Source organism: Lissotriton vulgaris, chromosome 6 (assembly GCF_964263255.1).
Source record: "Lissotriton vulgaris chromosome 6, aLisVul1.2, whole genome shotgun sequence".
In the NCBI taxonomy this organism is placed as follows: domain Eukaryota; kingdom Metazoa; phylum Chordata; class Amphibia; order Caudata; family Salamandridae; genus Lissotriton; species Lissotriton vulgaris.
This window is the reverse complement of record NC_141694.1, coordinates 1230929247-1230951892: the sequence shown is the minus strand read 5'-3', so window position 1 is coordinate 1230951892 and position 22646 is coordinate 1230929247. Positions and strand designations below refer to the sequence as shown.

At 45.3% G+C, this 22646-nt stretch overlaps 1 protein-coding gene across 2 annotated transcripts in view; it reads left to right on the top strand.

The window, feature by feature from the left end:
• The window catches only part of EZR (ezrin), a 194235-nt gene that overhangs the window by 104678 nt on the left and 66911 nt on the right, over nucleotides 1-22646 (top strand). For both annotated transcript variants that reach the window (XM_086927325.1, XM_086927326.1), the window contains exon 4: nucleotides 15626-15721. In XM_086927325.1, the coding sequence (XP_086783451.1) occupies nucleotides 15626-15721 (96 nt within the window). The remainder of the gene's footprint in view (nucleotides 1-15625; nucleotides 15722-22646) is intronic.

Here is a 22646-nt window from a genome sequence, read left to right as displayed (position 1 = left end):
CGGATAGATTTTGAGTAAAATTCACCCCTCTTACTACTTTATTGCCAACGGAACCCATAGTAGCCGGGAGGGCCGCCAAATCTTTGGAAATTAAACTTGTAGATGGTACTGATTCGATGGCACACTGGGGGCCATCCATTCCCTGTGACTCTACCTCAGATGCCAAAAATGTAACCATAGATAGTATCTCCTCTAAGGTACCTTCATAGCCCGCACATCGCTTCTCAGCGTAGTGACTTCTTGACACATAGTATGGCATTCTAGATGCGAACCTGGGATATTAGATTGACTGTGTGGGGTTGGAGACAATTGGATTTGTTCACGCCTTGGTGGATCCTCTTCATCCCCATTCTGCCCTTGCAAATCACCGAGTGGTTGGAATCTATTTGTACAAATAACTATTGGATCTATATGGGCTACATATTCGTCATTTGGTGAAGGCTCCCCATTTTCAGTTACAGTCGGTAAACAAGCACTGAGATCCTGCATCCCTTTAGTTGTATTAGGTATTTGTTTCTTCCCTGATTTGCAAAACATATCAGGAATGGTACGTTTACCATTCCTTTTAGCCTAGATTTAGTTCTGCTATTGGCGCTATTAGCGTGTTTTAGGGGAGATGACTCTAAGATGACCTCACATTCATTAATAAGGGTATCTATTCGGTCCATGACACAATTATTAACCGCAATTTTCCGTTGTTTTTTTTGCTTTCTTCCTAGTGTCACGTCTAACCCCTACCTCACTTCCCTCCCCACTCTCCTCCAAAGTCTTCCTTTTCCCCATTTGGGTTGAATACAGATAATCCTATAATATCTAAACGGGGAATAGGTCTGATGCATTATCAATCCTACTTGTTCTTGGCCCTAGATGCTTAAAAGAAAACACTGAGCAAATGCTTGGAGTAGATTACTTAGGTGGTGAAGGGCATAACAATGTTCAATGCCTGATAGAAGAGCCGATAGACGTAAGTTTGTGAGACCCAGGGCGAGCCCAAAATAGTCAAAAGGCAATCCACCAGCAAGACAGTCCTTAAGCTTCACCAGCCAATGTAGGTCCGCTCCGGGTCGCCGGGCGAAAGGGAAATGGCCCAGCCCTGTCAGATCCTGTCAGTGACGGGCAAGGACGTGCCCGTCCTTGGCCCGGGCTTTGCCCTGGCGCGTCCCGCGTCGCGGGTGTTCGTACGTGCTTTTGAGTGCTTGTCAGCTCCTCCCCTGTATGCAGAAGAGTGTTCTGGGATTTGGAGTCCCCCAGCAGCATGGCAAGGTGCAGGCAGCGATCTTGGATCCAGCGTCACAGGTTTTTACGCGCGCTTTTGAGCGCTTGTCAGCTCCTCCCCTATTTGCAGAAGAGTGTTCTGGGATTTGGAGTCCTCCAGCAACGTGGCATGGTGCAGGCAGCAATCTTGGATCCCGTGTCGTGAGTGTTTGGGCGCGCTTTTGAGCGCTTGTCCGCTCCTCCCTTGTATGCAGAAGAGTGTTCTGGGATTTGGAGTCCCCCAGCAGTGTGGCAAGGTGCAGGCAGCGATCTTGGAACCTATGCACATCCTTTTGTAAAGAATGCTTTTTGATTTCATAATTCACTGTTGTAAATTATTCTTGTTTCTCTAATCTAATAGTACCACAGCTCATTTTTCAAACACCTTTTATCTTGTTCCCCTGTCTCCCTGCTTATTATCTTGGGACGCTGTGTGAGGTACAGAATGTGATAACCTACTTTTTGCACATACCTCAATCCAGTGATCGCAGTTCTCCTGTTGCTGATTCCTTCAAAGGCTTCCCATGGTATATCCAGTCAACCTCATAAGCACTTTGTGTTGCACATTAGTCATGCTACAACCAGATTATTTATCAAAAAGATTACTGTGTTTCCCAAGAATATGTTTGAGGTTTTTAGATATTTCTCTCCTCGTTACCCACAATTCCCAGAGAGCTTTCATTGATGGATCCTCTGCCTCACAGCTTCCATGCCCTTGAACACCATGTTCAGCTCAGGAGGTAAATTACAAATCAGATTTTTCCCCACCAATAATATCCACTACTCCTTACCTACCTGCCAATGAGCGCTGTCATTTCTCCATCAGCATGGCAGGGCTTGAGGGATTGTTAAGCACTTTAATTATAAGCCACAATTAACATAATATTGCTATAAGAGCATACATTTATTTCATGAACACCAGTCTATAACTTCAAAAAAATCCTTAATGCATTTAGAAGCTACCAAACACTGGAATAAGGCCTGCACAGACAAAAAGTCCTGAATAAGCAGGCAAAACTGCTGTCCAAATTGAACTTTTGAGTATCAGAGAAAAAATCCTAATCGAAATACACTCTCCCACTTTATGATCCATTAGGGGCCCCATGCTATTTGAAACATCCTCGGTCACTAGAGAGGAAATGTGACTTATTGGGATTGCGTTTTGGGCTTATAGGATGAAAATAATTTTGGTATGGCAGACTTGCCTCTGGTCAAGATTGCTCATGTCGGCTCTGTGGGGCAGTCTCTGAATCATTAATCCATGTTACCTGTCTTTGCCTTAATCTAACACTCCTCTGAAAATTCTGGTTAATACCGATGTTTAGATGCTTGTCGATTAGAACTTTTTCATCTGCAGTAATTGCCTCCTGCCTAAAGGGGGACTATGGACAGCTGACAACTGGTTTTTTTTTAAATTATGAAATTGTCAATAAAAGAAATGAATTGCTGTAAGCAATGGTGATTTAAAAAAAATGGTATATAGGTGTAGTGCCGACCAATTATGCCAGCTAAATGGCTTGTTTTAATGTATACAGGTGGAGCCCCGCATTTTATTTTTCATGAATGTTAAGCACTTTGATGCACATCTGCACTTTTTCCTCTGTTTGTATAGATGAATTGCTGCTGATTGCACATAAGTGCCCTTTAATGCTGCTAGGCACTTTAAAGCACATCTACACTTTCTGCCCTGTGCATGTGTGTGAATTGTTGCTGATTGCACGTAAGTGTCTGACAAATGTTAGTTTAATTTCTTTTTATTTTTTTAGGTTGAGTATTCAAGACCTCTTGTGTATACTTTAGTATATACTTCTTTGTGGACTTCAAGTCCGTCCACTGCTTTTCATTTGTTTATTTCCGTGTCCTTTAAAAATCCTTGTTAGGTAGTGGTCAGTCCTTTGCTTTGTCTCTCCTTTTTGTCTTTCTGTTTCCTCCCATGGAGCAGCAACCAAGTACTGTATAGTTACGTTTTGGTTGTTTGTTTTGTTTGGGTAACTTTTTTTTTTTTAATTTCTTTCCTGCTCATGGTAGACTGTGGAGGCATATTCAGCTTCAGCACCTGTATTTCATTGCATCTTCCCTCCCACCCCGACCCCTTACAGCTGAAGAAATACCCCACAGCTTCTTCTCCTGAGGATGTGACATTTATATTTTCATTTTAAATGATATCTTAAATATTTTGTGATATTCAATGGTTAAGTGTGTTTTGGGCTTCTTTTGGTAGGATATATGCATGTTTGGGCTTTTTTCCCAGAGGAGTGGAGCTTGTTTATTTTTCTGTCATTTTGGTAGTGTGGATGAAGGTTTCTCCTTCAGTGCTACGATCCTGGGTATGGTGCCTCCAAAGGGGCATCCAATAAGTGGCACCCTTCATACTCTCGCCGTCCAATGGTAGCACGCTTTGCTGAGGGGTGAGAATGGCCATCCTTGACGGTCTGCAAGTGGGCTCTATTTGTCTGGCTAGACTCGACCTCCTCTGGTCGACGGCTGTCTGTTTGATCCCATTCCTCAGTGGGGCTACTCGTGGGATAGATGCTCTTGTCTGGGGTATTCTCCCCCATTCGTCACTTGGTGCGTGTATAGTATTTGGCAGGTAACATTTCCCCTTCTTGATTAATCTCCATGGTGAACATCGTGGAACTGGTAGATCAACTTTCAGAAGATGAGGTGGGTGCAGCTCCAGTACTGTGTACCTTAAGATCATGCTATTTGTACATTCCTCTAGTGCTGTTGCGCTTCTTTGTCCTTTGAGTTTCATCCTATTCTGCACCTTCCAACTGCCCTACTTCTTGCATGTTGCCCCATGCCTTCAATCTTTTACCACCCCAATTTTACTTTTTAACCTTCCCCTTCCTTGAACTCTTACTACTTTCCGATTGCTATCTGCTTCTCCACCCTTGCAAGCTTCCTTCTTTCTCACGCCCTTGCACTCCTCCTTCTCTCGCCCTTGCAATCTTACTTCTCTTGCCCTTGCAATCTTACTTCTCTTGCCCTTGCAATCTTACTTCTCTTGCCCTTGCAATCTTACTTCTCTTGCCCTTGCAATCTTACTTCTCTCGCCCTTGCAATCTGCCTCCACTCGCCCTTGCAATTGTCCTTCTCTCGCCCTTGCACTCTTTTTTTTTTTCTTCTCTGAGGTTTATATAGCGCAAAATTGACCCAAAGGTAACGGGTATACGAGCGCTTTAAATGAGCACCAGTTTCGTTACAGAAGGACACATTCATTTTTGTTAGGCACGGGGAGGTTAAGTGATTTGCCCTGAATCACAGGATGTTGAACGTTGTTGCAGAGACTCGAACCCGGTTCCCCAGATTTGTGGTTGACCGCCCTAGCTGTTAGGTTACATACTTTTCCTTCTCTCATTCACCCTTGTACTCTTCCTTCTCCCACCCACCCTTGCACACTTACTTATCTCGCCCTCCACGTGCCCTCTTTGGATGCAGCACAGGACCCTGTAAGATGCTACAGGGTTTCTGCACACGTTGTGCCTCATGCAGTCATTTGGAGTTCCGGTGGCAGGCGGTGTGTTCTCCCCACAGTACTGGTTGTATCCTGTGGACCTGGTTCCGATGCATGTGCATGCCATCATTGAATGGCTGTACCAGTGAAATGGGCACTTCTTAAAGTGAATGATCTTCTGTGATTCTGTTGTTGACGCGTGAGTTGAAGGCTGCCTGAACAATGGGTACCGGCATTCTCTGTATGCAACAACGCCCAGATATCTTCTTTCTCTGTGCCAGCTCTCGCATCGATGTCTATGCTTGCTGTAATTTTTGGGATCTAACAGCCGTTGTGCCTGCTAAAACTGTCCAATCACTATCCTTGTTTCAAACCGGGAACCTTGCAGAAATGTACGTTTCTACAAAACTAAATTTATTTGATACCTGTCATCGCTGCCTGTTTCCCATACTGCCACATTGCTTCAACTCCGTTTTGCAATCCCTTTTGCTTCCACCCAACCCTTTTCCTTAATGTTGCTTGTACCACTCCCTCCAACATGTTGCTTCTGCCACTGTGGCCCTCCGTGTTGCTTTTTTGTACTTGCACCCACCGTGCTGCTTCCATCCAGTGCCCTTTGTGTTGTTTCCCAGACCCGCTTAATAAAACAAAACACTTTTGCTCTGCCTTTTTTACTTTTTATTTTGATTCAGAATTGGGATTGCAGGACAGCATCACAAAAAATCTTTACGGACACTAATAGGGTCCAAAGGCGAAACCTATTTGCTTTCCCAATGCTTGTTATGTAGCAGTGTATGCCTTTTATGATGGCTGGTATTTTATTAACTGAAACCTCTATAGACTTTCATTCAGCAAAGCACATTTTCACTAATTAACCCCTTGGCTGCGGGGCTGTTTCCCCTGCTGTGCCGCACAGCGCCCCGGTGCTCATGACAAGGTCAGCTCGTCATGAGCCACTTTGCTCGTGTGCTCATGACGAGCTGAGCTCATCATGACCACACCCGTTTGTGTAGAATGCTCGCACAGCAGGGGAATTACCCCAGCGTGCGAGCGTTCCAACGCACAGCAGGGTAATTACCCCAGCGTGCGAGCGTTCCAACGGTCATGACGAGCTCTGCTCGTCATGAGCACACGAGCACCGTGGTTCATGACGAGCTGACCTCGTCATGAGGCGTAACACAGGCCCACGCAGCCCACGCAGTGCGGGGGGGCCCCAAAGCTCCAGGGGGCCCCTTTGTAAATTCCTATTAGGTGAGAAAATCATCCGCTGTAGACCTACTGAATGAATCGGGAGGCGGGGTGTGCCTTGGTTATAAACTCTGCACTGGCGCCACCCAGCCGGCACTGTTGTCAGTTTGTGCTGGTATCATTAGAGCCAATAAATGAGTGGAGCAAAACGTTCACTTTCTTATTCCGCCGTAAATTGGGAACGTGTGCGAGGCTCAGGTTCACATAACAGGAAATTGTCAATGCCCTCTGTGTGCGCTTGAGCCTCCAGAGGGTCATTGGCGCACATCACTGGCGCACGTCACTGGCGCCCCCTGATTTGCTATCCTCTTAGCTTCATGCCGCATGGCCCGCCGGAAAATAACATTCAGGTGGGCCCCTCATCTTTGAAAAGCTATTGCCAGCCAGAGCGAGACACTGCTGAGAGCTGCCTCTGTGTGACTCGCCGTGTGCTCTTGTGCTCTGAGACAGCTTTTTACTGCACCTGACTGTGGAATTGCAGCACTCGGGTCGGGTGAGTCATGCATTTCTGTTAAGTGTTGGCCTCTTTCCGAGTGATAGTTACCAGCCATTAGTTGTATTTTCAAGTTTTCAAAGGCCTGGATCCTGGACATGACATACTAGCTGGAAACAAAATCGTATTTATCGTTCGTTTATTTTAAGTATTAGTCCCTATAACACATTGAAACGTGTTTTCTATTTATATTTCTTCTGTGAAGCGTACAAATAAACTGTAAAAATATGTACAAGCTGTGATTTTGCTTGTCTTGTACTGGCTGGAAAATCAGAATATCCACCCTGTGTTTAAGTTCTGAAAAATGTTATTGAAGAAAAATGATCAAAGTATACAAATTAAGACAAAGAAAATAACAAGCAAAAGAAAACATCAAGATAAGTAATGGCAATAATACAGACTATAAAAATCCACCCTGTGTTTATTTGATCTCTGCAGCAGGTACTTAACTGTACTATTAGGATGCAATGGAGTGCAATGACATGGGTGGGGGGGGGAGGCGATATGAGATGTTTTATGATGATTGCTTTACTTTTATATTTTCTTAGTACACAAAAGCTTTGTATAAGTATTTTAACCTTCCTATTCAGGGCTTTTGCTGCAGTTGAAAGATATTTTAGGGCCTCTTATTGATCAAAAAAGTGTAATCTCTAATATTTATGTCTTACAACCACATTATTGCTAGATTTTGCTTGCAGGAAAATGTTACACTAAGTGACACACATTTGGCAGTTGAGTGTCACTCATGCACTGAAACTATGGAAATGTCACACAGTCTGAAAACTTGCCTGCAATGTGTATGAAGCTTTCTCACACCCCTCTGCTTTCCTCAAAACCCCTGAAACTGGGGCCTTGCTGCAGCAAGAACTGTCTCCAGGCAGCACCCCCATGTATGGAGCCTTCTCCCACCACCTCCTTTCCTAAGACCCCTGAACTTGGGGACTGACTGCCGGGAAACACAATCTGCAGGCAGAAAACCCATGTATCCTTCTCACACCTCTTCCTTCCCTCAAAACCCCTGAATATGGAACCGGGGTGCAGCGATACATACCCTCCGTGCAGCACCCCTGTGTAAGGGCACTTACATAGGGGTGCTGCTATTTCTGGTGCTGTGTAGCCGTTTTAAGCTCATCTTACAGTTTCTCATTGCTTCAATGGGTGTAATTTCTGACATTTATATATTTCTCTCATCTTCCTTGTTGGATTTTGCTCGCGACAAAGTGTCACTCATAGTCATTGAATGTCACTCATAATTACACTGAAGTTATGAAAATGTCACACATAAGCAATCCGTAACCTTTGCAGCTATGATTTAAACCTTATTTGTTTTTTAGAAACAAGGGGAACCCATATGATAGCTAAGGACCATGGGTATAACTACGTTATAGAAAACAAAGGTACTTAGCTCATTTAGAATCAATACAATAAAGTATAGGAACACAATGGAATACTATACACTGTGGTTTCCTAACCCAGCCGGGTAAGGAATTTATTTCCAACAAACAATGTCAAATATACATTGTAGGAGAGGGAACCGGCATCGACCGTGTATCCGCAGCAGAGGCGAGTCGATATCTTGACTTGCACCGAAGCACCGCATCGTCGGTGGACTGTTTGAACGGCCATTGATGCCGATACTGCATATCCCGTTTCCCGCTCCTTCAATTTTGAAAGTGCGGTTTTACACGCAAACAAAAACGGGAAACGAGCTGTACGTCTATTATAAAATTCTCAACTGGATCCCATTAAGGACCTCCCTCACATTCTTTGTTCCCATGGTCCCAGCCTGGCGCCGGTAACCACCGCGCTTGATACCTAGAAGTGCAGGAAACCTCACATAGAGGCTTCTTACCTCGAAAACAGAGGCTTTTTTACTTTCAGGCATGTCTTGTGTATCTCTAAGTCCTGATGATGATCCCATGTAATTAATTGAGCAATAGGGATCGAAACGTCGACACCCACGAGTGGGGTTACACTCGCAATATTGTTTATGAAATTGTGTATGCTCCATTCCAGGCGATACTGTCAGTACTCTTTAATTTCTTTACAGTACCCTGCTTTGCTCTCTTCCTTTGCCTGAAAAGCACCCCTTTCACTCTACTCTTATTCTTCCTTTTCCTTTCTAGTACGGCACAGGCTTGTGTCACGCTATTGTTCTACATTGTATATTTGACATTGTTTGTTGGAAATAAATTCCTTACCCGGCTGGGTTAGGAAACCACAGTGTATAGTATTCCATTGTGTTCCTATACTTTATTGTATTGATTCTAAATGAGCTAAGTACCTTTGTTTTCAATAACACGATTTAAACCTTAGTCACCAGAGTCGTACTTATCGATAGTGCAGCAGGTGTACTGGTGTCGGAGCCCCAGAGTGTAATGGGGCAGTTGCACCCCAGTACTGTTTGTCTTTTATTACCCAATAGGGGTTTGAAGGCACACATCCCTTGCTGGCATTGTGGCCTGTTGTGCCCTGGGCGTGCCACCGTTTGTAGCCACTGAGCTTGTGCAGGCGACGCAGTGATGGCGTATTTGCTTGAAGCAAAACTGGCACGTGGTGCTTGCCCTGTGTGCATCCCCCACTTACTTCCAAACACAAACTACTACAACAAAAAAACAGGGAGGTATATTAGAAAGCCAGAACCTCCTGAAACGCATTAGCAACACACGTATTTTTTACATTAATGCAGGGAAATGCGTCTTTTTTGTTGTCAGTTTGAGTTTTATTGTCTGCCTCATGTTGCACTGCGCTCCTCCCCCCCCCTCTAACTTCCTAAGGGCACCACTAGGAGCCTGGCGACGGCCGAATGTCTCTCCTGTGCAGAGAGTCGGCAGTCCGTTGTTAGAGAGGCCCCTCTGCGAACCCCCTCACTCCTCTTATTCAGTTCTCTATGTGCCCAGGTCCCAGGACGCACTCTTGGAACGAAGGTGAAAGAGGTGGAGGCAACCTCAAGTGAAGAGGGTGCTGAGCTGAGAGTGGGGTGGAAGTGAGCATATGAAGAAGGGGTGCTGAAATTAAACTTCATTGTGGTTTGCAATAAGGGTATACAGTATGTCTGGGGCATGATGCTTACCCAGTCTCATAATAAACAAGAGGCCATGTGCCCGCAGGTTCGTACGCTTTGCCTTGAGAACAAATATGCTTTTGTGCAAAATGTGTAACAGACGGACTCTGAAATGTGCTGCTGACTTTAACCTCTTCTCTGCCTAGGCTAATGAATATTGAGCCAGGCCAGCTTTTAGTGACCTTGTTACTAAGGGCTGAAAAACAAGCCAGCATGAGCTATGGTTAAAAAAAAAAAATACTATTTAAAGCTGCAGTGTTATGCTTCCACATCCAACACAATGTTGGGTTTTGGCTTACTATGTATTTTTTGGCCAATGTAGCTTTCCAGGGCGTCAAGATAATTAAAATCATACTATTGACATAGATGGATGTACATATATATATGCAGTGCTTTAAATGGAGAAAAATTAGTGCAGGTACTCACCATATTAAGATGTGATTGGGTTGGGGCTTGGGCGGAGGGGAGGTTATGGGGCGGGGCTACATGGAGTGCTAAGGGACCCGGTCAGGGGCACAACTTTGATTTGATTGATATTTAATTGGTGTGCAAAACTAGTAACCCACAGGCCTATGTACATAAAATACAAATCTGGGATTAGCATGTTGTGTTTTGCAGCAAGCACATGAACCCTCTGTTCTAGCTTATGATGAGTCAAAACTGTTATCAGATAAAGCACAGATCTTTTTGGCAAGTACTTTTGTTGGTGTTTGGAAAACGGAACATGTGCAGGTAACCTAATTATTGAAACTGGGGTCGAGCATAAAATGTCCCAATGGCGCCAACACCACACCTGGCCTCCCAGCGAGGCCTCAGCGCCTTTGCACACTCCCACACCCACCATTGCCTGAATTTGATGGCTTGGCAGAGAGGTCAGCTGAAACAAATTGCTTCTGCACTGGGCTAGCCCCTTAGGGCTGATGTGGGAACGGCCCAAAAGGTAGAGCCAAACCTGGCCTTTCGGGAAGGCCTCGGAATGATACCTGCACTCCCCGCCTACCCCGGGATGAATGTGAAGCGCCTGCCTGGGAGGGAGCATGGGAAAAAAACAACCTTTAGGCTGCCGAACGACCCTAGGGCCACAACACCTGGCCTGGCCTCCCTGTGGTGCTTCTCAGCCTCTTCACACTCTCTTCTCCCCCGCCTGCCATGGCCTCAGTGCGAGGAGTGCTTGGCAGAGGAGTACCGCAAAGACACTGCTTTTGGTTTTAGCTGTTCCACCTACTGAGCCCCGTGTCCCACAGGGGCCGATTTGTGAATGGCCTAATGACCAGAGGAACACCTGCCCCACCCCGACCACATCTATTAAGGCACAGTTTGATGGACTGGCAGGAAGGAATGTGGAATAGCACTTCTTGTGGGGTCTGGGCTAAGGTGAAGACGGCCCACAACTACAGCCACAAAACTGGCCTCTCACTTGTCTCCCCACCTCTAAGCACAGCCTTTTGTGCTACGGCCTGTCTACACATTCCATAGTGGCAGGGCTGGCTCTAGGGCAGTGCGATCGGTGTGACTGCACCGGTCATTGACTTGGGTTGTAATGTAATGTAATGTATGTAATGTATAGGCATTTATATAGCGCACTACTTACCCGGAGGGTCCCAAGGCGCTTCGACCGCTGCAAAACCCTTCCTGGCTTCCCTGAGAGATGGTCCCTTAATGGGTATCTCCAGGGTGAGACCAGGCATCCCCGGCGGTCTGGTGGGGCCGTTAGTGAAGATGAGGCAAGCTAATGCCCGGAGTTGCCGAGTGTGATCGCTGATCAGAGTGGGCACCGAGGTGAGAGAATTATCGAGTCCGCTGACCCTGGTCCAGAAACCTGCCGCGCCGGGAATCGAACCCTGGTCCCGGGCCGTCCTCTGCTCTCGGGTCTGCCGCCTCTAACCAGTGAGCCACACTACTTCACTGTTGGGGGCGTCTTTTAAAAACAAAATGTATACTATCATTTTAAAAGCACCTGTTGCTGTGTCCCTGGCCTCCAGCAATTTATAGACATCAATTAAAATGTCAATATAGCTCCGATGATTTATCATCTTCCTGGAAAGAGGTTTGTCTAGTGGAAGTTTTGACTCATCATAAGAGTGTGCTGAGGGTTAAGATGCCTGCTGCTAAGAACGTGTATCATGCAGATAACGAAGTGCATATAATGTAAATAGGTCAGTGGGTAATTGTTTCTGTCAGAGAGCTCCTTTTGTTACTTGTTGTTTCTAAGGCAAAATCCTAATATAGAACATTGAGCTATTAACTGTCATCCTAGAGCTGTATGCAAACTGCAAGGTATATATCAGAGCTATATGTTTTTTTGACCAGTCTTTCATCATCCTGATCTTACAAAAAGGGTTCATTTGGGAAGAAAACAATTCTTATTGTGAAAGAGAATCCCTAACAATAATGTTACGTTTTAAATTCAGAATTTTTGCTTTTCCAGAATAAGGACTCAAACTATACTGCCTACCAGTATCAATGACATGTCACTCCCACACCACACCTTGTAGTCCTGTCTGATGTAACATTTCCTATACACTGATTTACACTGATTTACACACATATGATTGTCTCTGTGCATTGTGTGTGGTGTAAAGTGCTCCGACACCTTACGCTGGTATGAGTGGTGCTATAAAACTAAGGGGTGATAGTGAGGGAATCCTATAGTGGTGGAAGGCTACAGCCTTCGCCAGGTGTTAAGCAGCACAAGGGCAGTGGGGACAGCATACTGTGTAGTGATCAGTAGTAGTGAACAGATCCTTTTTACCCTGTCACGGAAGTGAGGCCTACAGACTCACTCACTTTTTAAAAAGTTCAGCTGCTGCATGCTTGACTCACCCTTGGTCTACTTCAGGTAAATGTGCAGTGCTGCACTGGTGCAGTGACTGCGCTAGATGTGTGTGTGCCTGGGAAGGGTACAGTACAGGGATTTTAAAATGCTGCTGCCTACGGTACTTATTATTGTTTTAACAGTGACTTAGAAATATCTGCACCCTCATGCACAAACCAAAGGGGCATTGGTTGACTAAACTGGTTTGATTTTTGTATGCTGCTGCCTGCTGAACTTGTTATTGTTTAAAACGTCAATGTGAAATATTTGCGCCTTCATTCACAAACCAAAGGGCCATAGTCTGATTAAACCGGTTAAATTTGATTTTTGTATGCTGTTGTGCATGTTATTGTTTGACCAGTCACTTGTTTTTATCACACAATTTGAAAGTGTTTTCACCTTGATGCAAGAAGAAAGGGGGATAGCTTTGCAAAACACGCTTGAGTTTTGTATACTGCTGGATTGCTGATTATTTTATTATGCACTTTGAAAGTATTTGCACTTTTTTATTTGCTTCACCAGCTACAGTTAGTATAGATTCTGTCATTAGATACTTGCATATATGGTTTGTTTTTATCCTATATGATGCAGTATTGATGGTGTTGTTTGCACTGGTCTATAATATGTGCACCTGAAATTGTGGAATTCGCTTTGTTTACAATATAGAAATGATAAATACAGACACACATCTGCATCAATTTTCTGAAGCATCCAAGCAGTTTTCATCCTCAGCCTTGTGTGCCTGCCTGTTTATGCCCTGCTTTCTAATAATGCCCTGATGGTAGATATTGAAATTGCATCCTCAGTGCATTTAAAATACTATACAGTGAACAAAATCGCTGACAATTCACACCAGTTTATCTCTCTTGGAGCTTGCAGGATACTGGGTTATATCTTGTGTACTGCTCATGTATATTGTCAGTCAAGTCTGTTAAATTTCAGATTTGGGTTTGTCTTTCAAAGTTTCAAGTTATTTTCCATCAATGTCAATTCTAATTCAGACCCAATGCAGTTGTTCTTTTTTTTTTCTCAGCGATATACAGTTCCGAAAACAATACAACCTTTCCTTGGCATTGCTCTGATTCCTGTCTCAGTTAAATAATCTGCTCTTGACAATACTGTTACAAATGGTCTAGCTTATATGGTAACAGTGTTTCTTACTTTCTTATTAAAATTTTGAGTACGCAAATATAGGGGCATTTCATTAAATGTTAGAGGTTTCAATTCAAAATATACCACATTTTTGGGCAGTAGGGCAAAGAGGTGGGCGGTGGGTCAGGGGGCCCCCTCCATGTACTTTGCAGGGGGGCCCCCTCAGGTTTCGTTACGCCACTGGTCATGAGCATAGGAGGGGTTAAGTAGTCATTGAAGCCTGTTAGATATAATTGTAGCCAATGTTTGTAATTCTTTTGCTACTTGATATGGCAAATAGCATGATTAGCTGTTGCAGGAGTACAAACGCTGCTCAAATGCTTGTTTTATTAGGCTTAATGTATTTGTCTTCTTTTTTCATGAATCGGTTTTAAATCTCTTGCAACGGTTTTAATTAACCCTGCAATGAAGATTAATTCATCGACTGTAAACTTTTTCATTTCTTTTATTTTGTTAATTTCCTTGTTCCTCAAGCACTCTCCTGTGATGTAATGTTTACACGATTATTTTGTTAATCCCATCTTGATTTCAAATCCGATATATGTTCAATTATATATCCTCAACAAATACACATCACTCAACCTTTTATACATAAATTATTAAACCATATACACCATTAAAAACATTTGAAAACCTTGTAAAGATTCAGCCTAATTGAATACAGTAGTTCACAGCCACGCTGGGACTCCCTGGATATGGGGGATTTGCTGTTCTTTTTATTCCAGGCCTCTGTCGATTGTACCCCAGTCTCCCTCCTTTCTTCGTTGAACTGGTATTGATGGATCCAGATGAAGGGGCAATCTTTCACCTTTTTAATTTATATGCTTTGTTATTACTATAAACACGGTTATATGCCAAATCACCACCATTAAACACTACATCTAGCTCTTATCTCCAAATTTAAATCCACTTTCAGACAGATTTAAATATTTGTGTTTTTTCTCTGAAATAGATCCAGAACACAGTGGATTAGAAAAATAATATGTGGAAGTCTGCATGCTCAGAGTTCATTCACATCATTTTAGTTAATGTTCCTGGTCGCATCGGTTCCATGGAGATGCAATTGTATAAAACATTGAAACTTTTGAATTATTTTGCCATCAGTCTTTGCAATTCACCGCTTGCCACAAGCTGTACTTACCTCCCCTAATCCTTCATTTGTGATGTGTGTTCCAAGACAAAATCCTTCTCTGGTGTGACCATGCCATCGTCTGCTTCACCTAGTTGGTCACGGTTCTGACGTCTAGCTTACCCAGACAACTATGCCTCCCTTACAGAGCCCTGGCTGAAATGTGGCTTGGTGTTCCTCTTCTTGATCTGCTCACCTTCCTCGTCTTCATCTTTTCTTCTTTCGATATGAGGGTTAAAGTATCAACACCTCTGCGTCACTCAAGTTTTTTTTAGCTGCCCTGCTGTAAACTCAAGGTCCATATTTTGATTGTATGCTGAGTTTAAGGTGCATTTCTCAATCAATCCGGATTTATAAAGCACGGCTAATCACCCAATAAGGTATCCAGGCGGTTAATTTCTCACTGAAGTATGCAAAATAGTGATAGGTGGGATAATCAGGGAAACGCCACTTTGGGTTGCTTGTGTTCTGGTTCAGATAGAGCCTGACCTGGCAGTTTGGCCTACACTGTTCCTATTGGGTCAAGATCAAGGCTGATTTGCATTTGGCTAGGTCTAATCTGAGGTGGCAATGTAGGCAAAAAAACGATGTTGGGTAGCAGCTAACAGGCTTAACGCCCATATTGGTATGCTACTGGCAAAGGTGGGGTTTTATTTTGAAGCCAATCCTTTTAACTGCGTTGAAAAACGAGATGCACAGAAATAAGCCAAAGCTAAAAGAATTCCAACTATATCCATTTTTAGTTGCAGGCAAAAAACATTCAATGTAGAAGTCCAAGTTTGGCAGACAGAATGGTGGGGCTAATATGTGGGTCATCATTGCTGAAATGAACACGTGTGCATTCGGAATTCTCTTTTTATTTTCTGCTTGGTTACATACTACACTACTGATTTTGTAAATGTTTCTAAACCTACCCTGTGTACTGTAAAGATCTGAGGTGTTCAGATAGTTGCATGCCTCTGGAATGTGCCTGTCTTTGAAATGTGTAACAACAGACTGTGCTTTGTATTCAGGTGGTGAAGACGGTCGGTCTGCGTGAAGTTTGGTACTTTGGACTTCAGTATGTCGATAGCAAAGGATTCCCGACATGGCTGAAACTTGAAAAAAAGGTGAGTGGGATGCGCATCAGGTTTCACCGTGTGGTCACAGTTCACTGCCAACCCAGTGACTGATTCCACTTTTGGGGTGTGCTGCTGGGACAGTGGAGGGGTGGGTGGCTGAGCGGGAATGTACTGGCACAGAAGTTACTTATTGTTTGGTCAGAATTACCTCCAGCTACTCGCTGCACAGTGGCTCGTTGATTTAAACTTGGCTGTGTGCATGGCACTGTTAGTGTACTGTTGGTTGGCAGGCTGTCATCTGGTTTTGATAAACAAGTAAGTAGCTGGGGTTGGACTTGCCAAATGAAACACAGAAATGCCCCAACAGTCTGAAGGAGAAGATCAGCTTGCAGGACTACATGATCTGAGGAATCCCAAGCGCCTTCATGTATTCAGCGACAAGGGGGCGGTCCTCAAATTGTTTTTAGACACATGTATGAAATGCGTCATCTGAAAATGACGATTTCTGGTTCTGTGCTGAACACTGCAGCTTTGCCGCCCTCTAATTTCTCTAATATCGGTTGTCACACACTAATGTACATGCATTTCTCCCATTGCACTTGTGATCCGGTATGAAAGCGAGTAGGTGGGCTTAAACACTGCTTCAAAACCTGATCTGAATCAAGAGGGGTCTTGATTGGGTCGTGAAGGTTCTATATTTTCTACACAGATTTTCGTATCTTACATTTGTTCAGCGTTTGCGAAGTCATTTGTGGTTATGTCATGTCTCTGCCTGTCCTGATAGTGCTTCTTTTGTTTGTTGCGGTGCCTTCTTTCCTCTCATGCCACACTTGAGGCCTGATTTTGAGTTCTGCGGATGGGATACTCTTGTCACAAACGTGATGGGTAGTCCATCCGCTGTATTACAAGTGCCGTAGGATATAATTAAGGCTTCCAATTTTCCGTTTTTACTGATTCTTACAGATAATTACAGACAGAAAGCTATCTGTTTCCTGTCTGTATTTATTTTTAAAAGCAGAAAAATACAGAAAATGGTGCTGTTTGTGAATAACTCTTCTTGTTGCCCTTCATGAATTCATGACCAACTGCTGAGTACAAAGACACCATGGTGAATGTAAAACTGGATGAGTCTCCCTTAAATACAGGCACAGGTTAACAAATATTTATATATAATGCTAATATTTACCTGTCGTAGTAGTGTCTTGTTATATTTGGTTGCTTAATTTGCTGAAATGCAACAGGCATCAAAATATGAGTGCATGTTTATCAGGATAATTAGTAATAAAATGGCCCAAAAATAAATATGGATATATATACAAATGGAATTGCAAAAAAAAAAAAATACTATAAATCGGGAAACCCTAGATATAATACACTTGTAGTACGGTGGACGAGATATCAGTCACATTTGTGACAGAGTATCCCGTCTGCTGAACTCTAAATCCGGCCCTTAGTCCTAAACTAGATGTAGGAGAGTAGGGTCTGCAATCCTATGATCACCCAGATTTTTTGCTTTTGTTTCACTGGTTTACGACTCTCTCTGGCTGCGGGCCTGCTAATCAGACCCGCAGCCTAGCTGTTCTCTCACTAAATTGACATGTGTACCTTAGGTGCATTATCCAATTGGTACTGGGCCACCTCATCAGACCCTGTCACTCAGGGCGTAGGTGTACCCAGGGCCTACCAGGGGCTGAAGCATGTATAATGCCACCCCTGGATGGCCATCTAAATCTGACACAACTGGCTGCACGACAGCTGGGGCAAGGTGGTGTAATCACCCTTTGCTTTAGATATAGTATACCTATATCTAACCCTAAAAATGGACACACAGATTCCTATCAGTCACTCCTATGGCAGGCCTTGACAATCCTGAAGGCAGAGTGCTTGGAATCGTGTGAGATGGTGGTCTGCCATGAGCTGAGCCCGTCTGCAGCTTGCGGAACCAAGTCCTGATAGCTGTTCCATGATAACGCATACCATATACTCTTAAGTGCATTACAATCCTCGCGGTTAAATGCTATCTCTGGTATCGCTTTATCAAAACATGTCGAGTAAGGTGTCATACGAATTGGAATACTAACCCCTCGCCAATTCTGGCGACGGGGTTAGCATTCCACCCTTCTAGAGGGACACGACATGTATGTAACTGTGAACCCCGGTTAAAGTTAACTCAAGCCTCAGCATCACAAAATGGATGCTGCCACCACAGACACGTGTCTGACCCCCTGCAGCTGGGAGTCCTTCCAGCGAGGGGAGCTTGGGCAAAGGGTTTCCTGTCAGGGGCGGTGCTAGCACCATCCCAGACAGGGTTTTGTGTATCCTGGGTAGGCAGGGCTTTACAGGAAGGTGACTGCAAGTGGCACCCCGGTGCTCACTACGCATCTGCCGGCTAGAACCAGTTCCAGGGGCACACCAGCCCCTGGCCTGGGGAAAGTCCGGCATGGGAGAGGGGTGTAACCACCCCCCTTCCTGGTCTCACCCCTAGGGCAGGACCTAGTCGCATACCCACCCCTTTCTTTAGGATAAAGGCAGGAGCGGGGACCCTTCCAAATTAGATCATCTTTGATTCAAGAAACTACTTTCTACGAAAGGAACTCTCGACTCTTCTCAAGATTTCTCCCTTGTGGCTAAGGAGTAGTCACCCTGCATCCGCAGGCACCATCTAAGAACTCTGCGGTTTGCTGCATGTCCTTCCTCCGGAATCCGACTGACCAGCTCGACGAGACCCGGCTTCCCTGGCACCTCTGACCTCTACCTACCTCTACAGCTAAGCTGAGAACGGTAGGTGCGACGAGACCTCGAGGGACCGGCCATCATCAGAACTGCATGGCTTCTATCCAGCACGACCGCCGAGGGATCCTCTGGTGAGTGCTTTGGGGTCCGAGAAGCCCCGACCCTGAGCAGCTCCAGCACCGAAGATCAGCCCCCCAGCATCCACGAGATCTGCGTGGGGCCCTTCTGCTTTTTGGCTGCTCATCGCGTTGTCTGGCTAGTAGCCCACTGGCTTGTGGCCTTCCCGACAACGATCAACGACGACAACACTGCTGGTCTGGTTGCTCCAGACTGGCCCTTGCTCCCTTCCAAAAGAAGAGCGCCCCGGACCCTCCTGGTCCACTCCAGACGCCATTTTAGGTCCACCGCGTGGGCTTGAATTTCCCAAGTCTTGTTGCCCCAATCCTGGGTCCAGCGATGTCGACAGCATCAACCATCGCGGGACAGCTCTCACCTCCATCCTGGTCGCCGACAACGCCTCCTGGTCCGTGAGACTGCAGAGCCCAGCGTCGCCCACTCACCTGGTCGAGGTGACTTCGCCCGGTGCCATCCTGGTGCCCACACAATCACTGGCTAGCAGGGCCGTTTCTAGGTGTTTTGCCACCCTAGGCGAGAATTGAATTATGCTGCCCCCTCCCGTGTCCAGATTTTTTTGCTTTTAAAGTTATAGCAAAAGCACAGAACAGTAGTGCGACAAGTCTGGGAAAAGTCCCAGGATTAGCCTCCCTGGGCACATCCTGCTGTTCTTGCGCTCTGTTGGGGTCAGGGATTCATGTACAAAACCGCTGCAATTTGAAACCAAGACACTTGGTTACCAAGTGGAGCCCCAGGGCTAAGAAACACTACATGACTTCGAGGGGGCAGTGAAAGCAGGGGGTGAATTTGACCTCATATTGTTTCATCCAAAAGTCCTAGCTGGGGAGCGCCATCAGATTAGACGTGTCTGCTTCCTCGGGATCGGGCAGGTGCATTTTGTAGATCTGTCCACTTCAGCTGGCCCCCACTCCAAAATAGCGACCGTGAGAATTACAGCTTTGAGCTGCCTGTCCACTATTTTGGAGTGGGGTGACCTCTACTGTAATTTTCTGAACACCTTCAGTCACGTGGAAGGGTCTAAAGCGAGGCCAGATTTGTACCCAATGCACCTTTATTTTTTGCAGTTATATTTTGGCAATCTCGACCCAAAGGTTTTGGAGCACTTTACATGAGTGCCACTTATGTTACACGAGGAAACATTTATTTTTGGTAGGCACGGGAAGGTTAAGTGATTTGGCCAGAATCACAGGATGTTCAGCCGACACGGAGGCTCGAACCTGGTACCCCAGCTCCAATGCTGGCATCTCTGGCCCTTACCCCACATCCTCTCCCCTTGGCACCAGGAGTAGGGCTAAAAGGGGGAGACGTTGATCCAAAAATAAAACAACTGATCAGAAGCACATTTTCAAGACAACGCCATTAAAAATAAAAATTTTGGTTGGAATAAGCTTCATATTGTGTACCACAGAACGCCCTAGGCGGCGCTAAGAAATGAAGCCTGTCTCTAGTGCTTTCTCAGGACCGTGGTCATCCGTCTTCTGCAGCGTTACACAATTACTACTCACTAGAAGGGGCCTGCAGGGAGGACAGTGTTGAGCTGGCGGTGGGCATGGGAGGATGTCTAGTTCTTGCTTGGACAGACATCCCTTCTTGCCAAGCCAATTTACTCAAGCCCCTGCGAGAAACGGACCGTGAGGATGCCTTTCATGAGTGCCGGCTTAAAGATCCTTTCTAATGGGAGATTCACCCCATCCAGATCTGTGGAATGGATGAAATGCGGAGCTACTGAAAGGCTCTGTGGACCTGGCCAGGGCTTTCTGGGCCTGCCTGCCTAACATCTGCATCCACGTGCCTGGTGGGGGTGGGAGCGGCAGGTGTTACTGAAGGAAGAATCGAGCTCCTAGTTACGCTCTCCTTCCCTTTCTGAAATAACCGCTATCTGCCCTGCTAACGATTGGCATGAAAGGGCTGGCTTAACTCCACATAGTTTGTGCTATAAACATAGGAATTGTAAACCTCCATTACCAGTTCGGAAAATGGGAAATTATTTTATGTCAGTATTTTATGTTTTAAAAGAAACCAACATGACAAAAATGTAATTAGGCACTTCAAAGTTCCAAGTAACATCTTCACCTGCAGTTCGGCATTAACGTAAGTAGATATATTTGTGCATTTCCCACAGCTGTCGACCTGAGGCTGTCCAAGTGCTTAGAGGCGGGCACTAGGAGGGAGGCCCTGCTGAAGGCTGAGGCCACGGGCGTGCAGGTCTCAGCATCTTGTAACTAAAATCCTTCCGAGCAGAGCCATGGACCCTGCTTGATGATGCCCCCCTGCTCGTCTAGCTCCTCGGCTGCTCGCCGGGGACTCGAGGCACCCGCCCCTGTGTTCAAGACAGGGGCACAGTGCTGTGAATGCTGCGTCCTCAGACAGGACTCCACCAAAGCGCGCTGGGGCCTTCCAAGGGACCCTGACCTTCATGCACACTTTTTTTGCCGCCCTCCCCCTTTTGCCGCCCTAGGCGGCCGCCTAGCCCTGCCTAATGGCAGAAACGGCCCTGCTGGCTAGTGATTAAGAACTTGGTCCCCTCTGCTTTCAGGTGTCATCCATCTTAGATCCAGGCTTGGATCCATCGAACAATCTCCACTGGTCGCCTGCCAGCAACTTCTTTCTTCAGGCTCCTGGTTCGTCAACGAGGATTCCCGACGTCTTTTCAGACCTATGCAGCCGCAGCCCCTGGGCTAGGTAAACTCGGCATTTCGGTGCCCCAGCATAGCCTCACTATCCAAGGGTCCAGATCCACTTTCGTGTTCAGCCGACCTAGTCGGGTTCGCCCGAGAACACTAACTTTGCTTTTACTAGCCTCCATAGACTTTGTCCCGCATCCCGCGTGAGAGTGCACACTCTGCACCCGAGTCCCCTAGGCCTCCTACTAGTAATCTGAAGGTTCAGTAATGTAGTCCTAGCGATTCCAAAGCCTATTAGTCCAGTACTTACCTGCTAGTAATTTCGCATTCCACTTTCATAGTATATGGTTTTTCGTGCCCCTCGGGCATTTGTGTAAATTGTGCAACTTAAAGTATTTTCGTAAGAGTTTTGTTGTGTGCTTAGTACCCTGTCCTCATAAAGAGTACAGGGCTGTTGTGATTTAAAAAAATACACTGTTTATTTTCATAACACTTGTGTGGTGTCCTTTCACTTGGTGTTCAAGGGGTATATGTGATGGTATAACAGCTGGCTTAACACGCCCTCTAGAGTTTAGCCCGAAGACTGCTCGTATCCATGCTACTAGGATAGCTGGTCTATAAGGTTGACTTACAACCAATCATCAATAAGGGTTGTTTGGACTGATACAAAGTGCTCACTAGAATATTGAACATTATATATCAGGCCAACTTCTCACACTAGTGTTTCCCACTTTAGTATTTTTCACCAGGAGGGTGGTATGTGGAGCACAAAGGCAGTATAAACTCTCTCATTTTAGTACTGTATTTTCGAAAATGAGTATCTACCTTGTCAGAAATAAATGTGATCAAGTGACTCCTCTTACTCACACCCCCTTTCATCTTCCCATCCACCAGGTGTGAGCATACCTATTGGTTTTGACTGTAAAGGTAACTTATTCTAGACTCAAATTGACCCCCCTGTTCCAACACTGCCAAGGTCATTGCCATAGACCATGTTCTGTTCTATGCATCCCTTCTGCATGAATTAAGCCCTTGGGCATGTGGCCTTTACATCTCATTTAACATTCTTCTGTGACCTCGCCATGGTATCCCTGGAGCTGTACCTTAACTAACACTGTAGTGTTGCATCTTGCCTACCCTGGTCTGTGGTACCGGACCTTAAATCTCCTTTAATCTATACCCATTTTGATCACAGTTAAACATTCTATGCATTACCATTTTATGTTCCTGACAAAGAGCCTTATCTTATTTACAAATGTGACATAATTGTCATTGCAATATTAGTATTTAAGATCAAATCTGTAGCACCTCACTCATGCCACCAAAATAAGAAACGGAGACCCCTCAAATGGACTACCATGTTTACATAAGAAATGCTACCCACTGACTACGTTGGCTAGTGTAAAACCTAGGATGGACGAATGCCCAAACTGTGTGGAAACTTGCCACCCATTCCTTAAAGTCGCACCTGGCACCCTGAC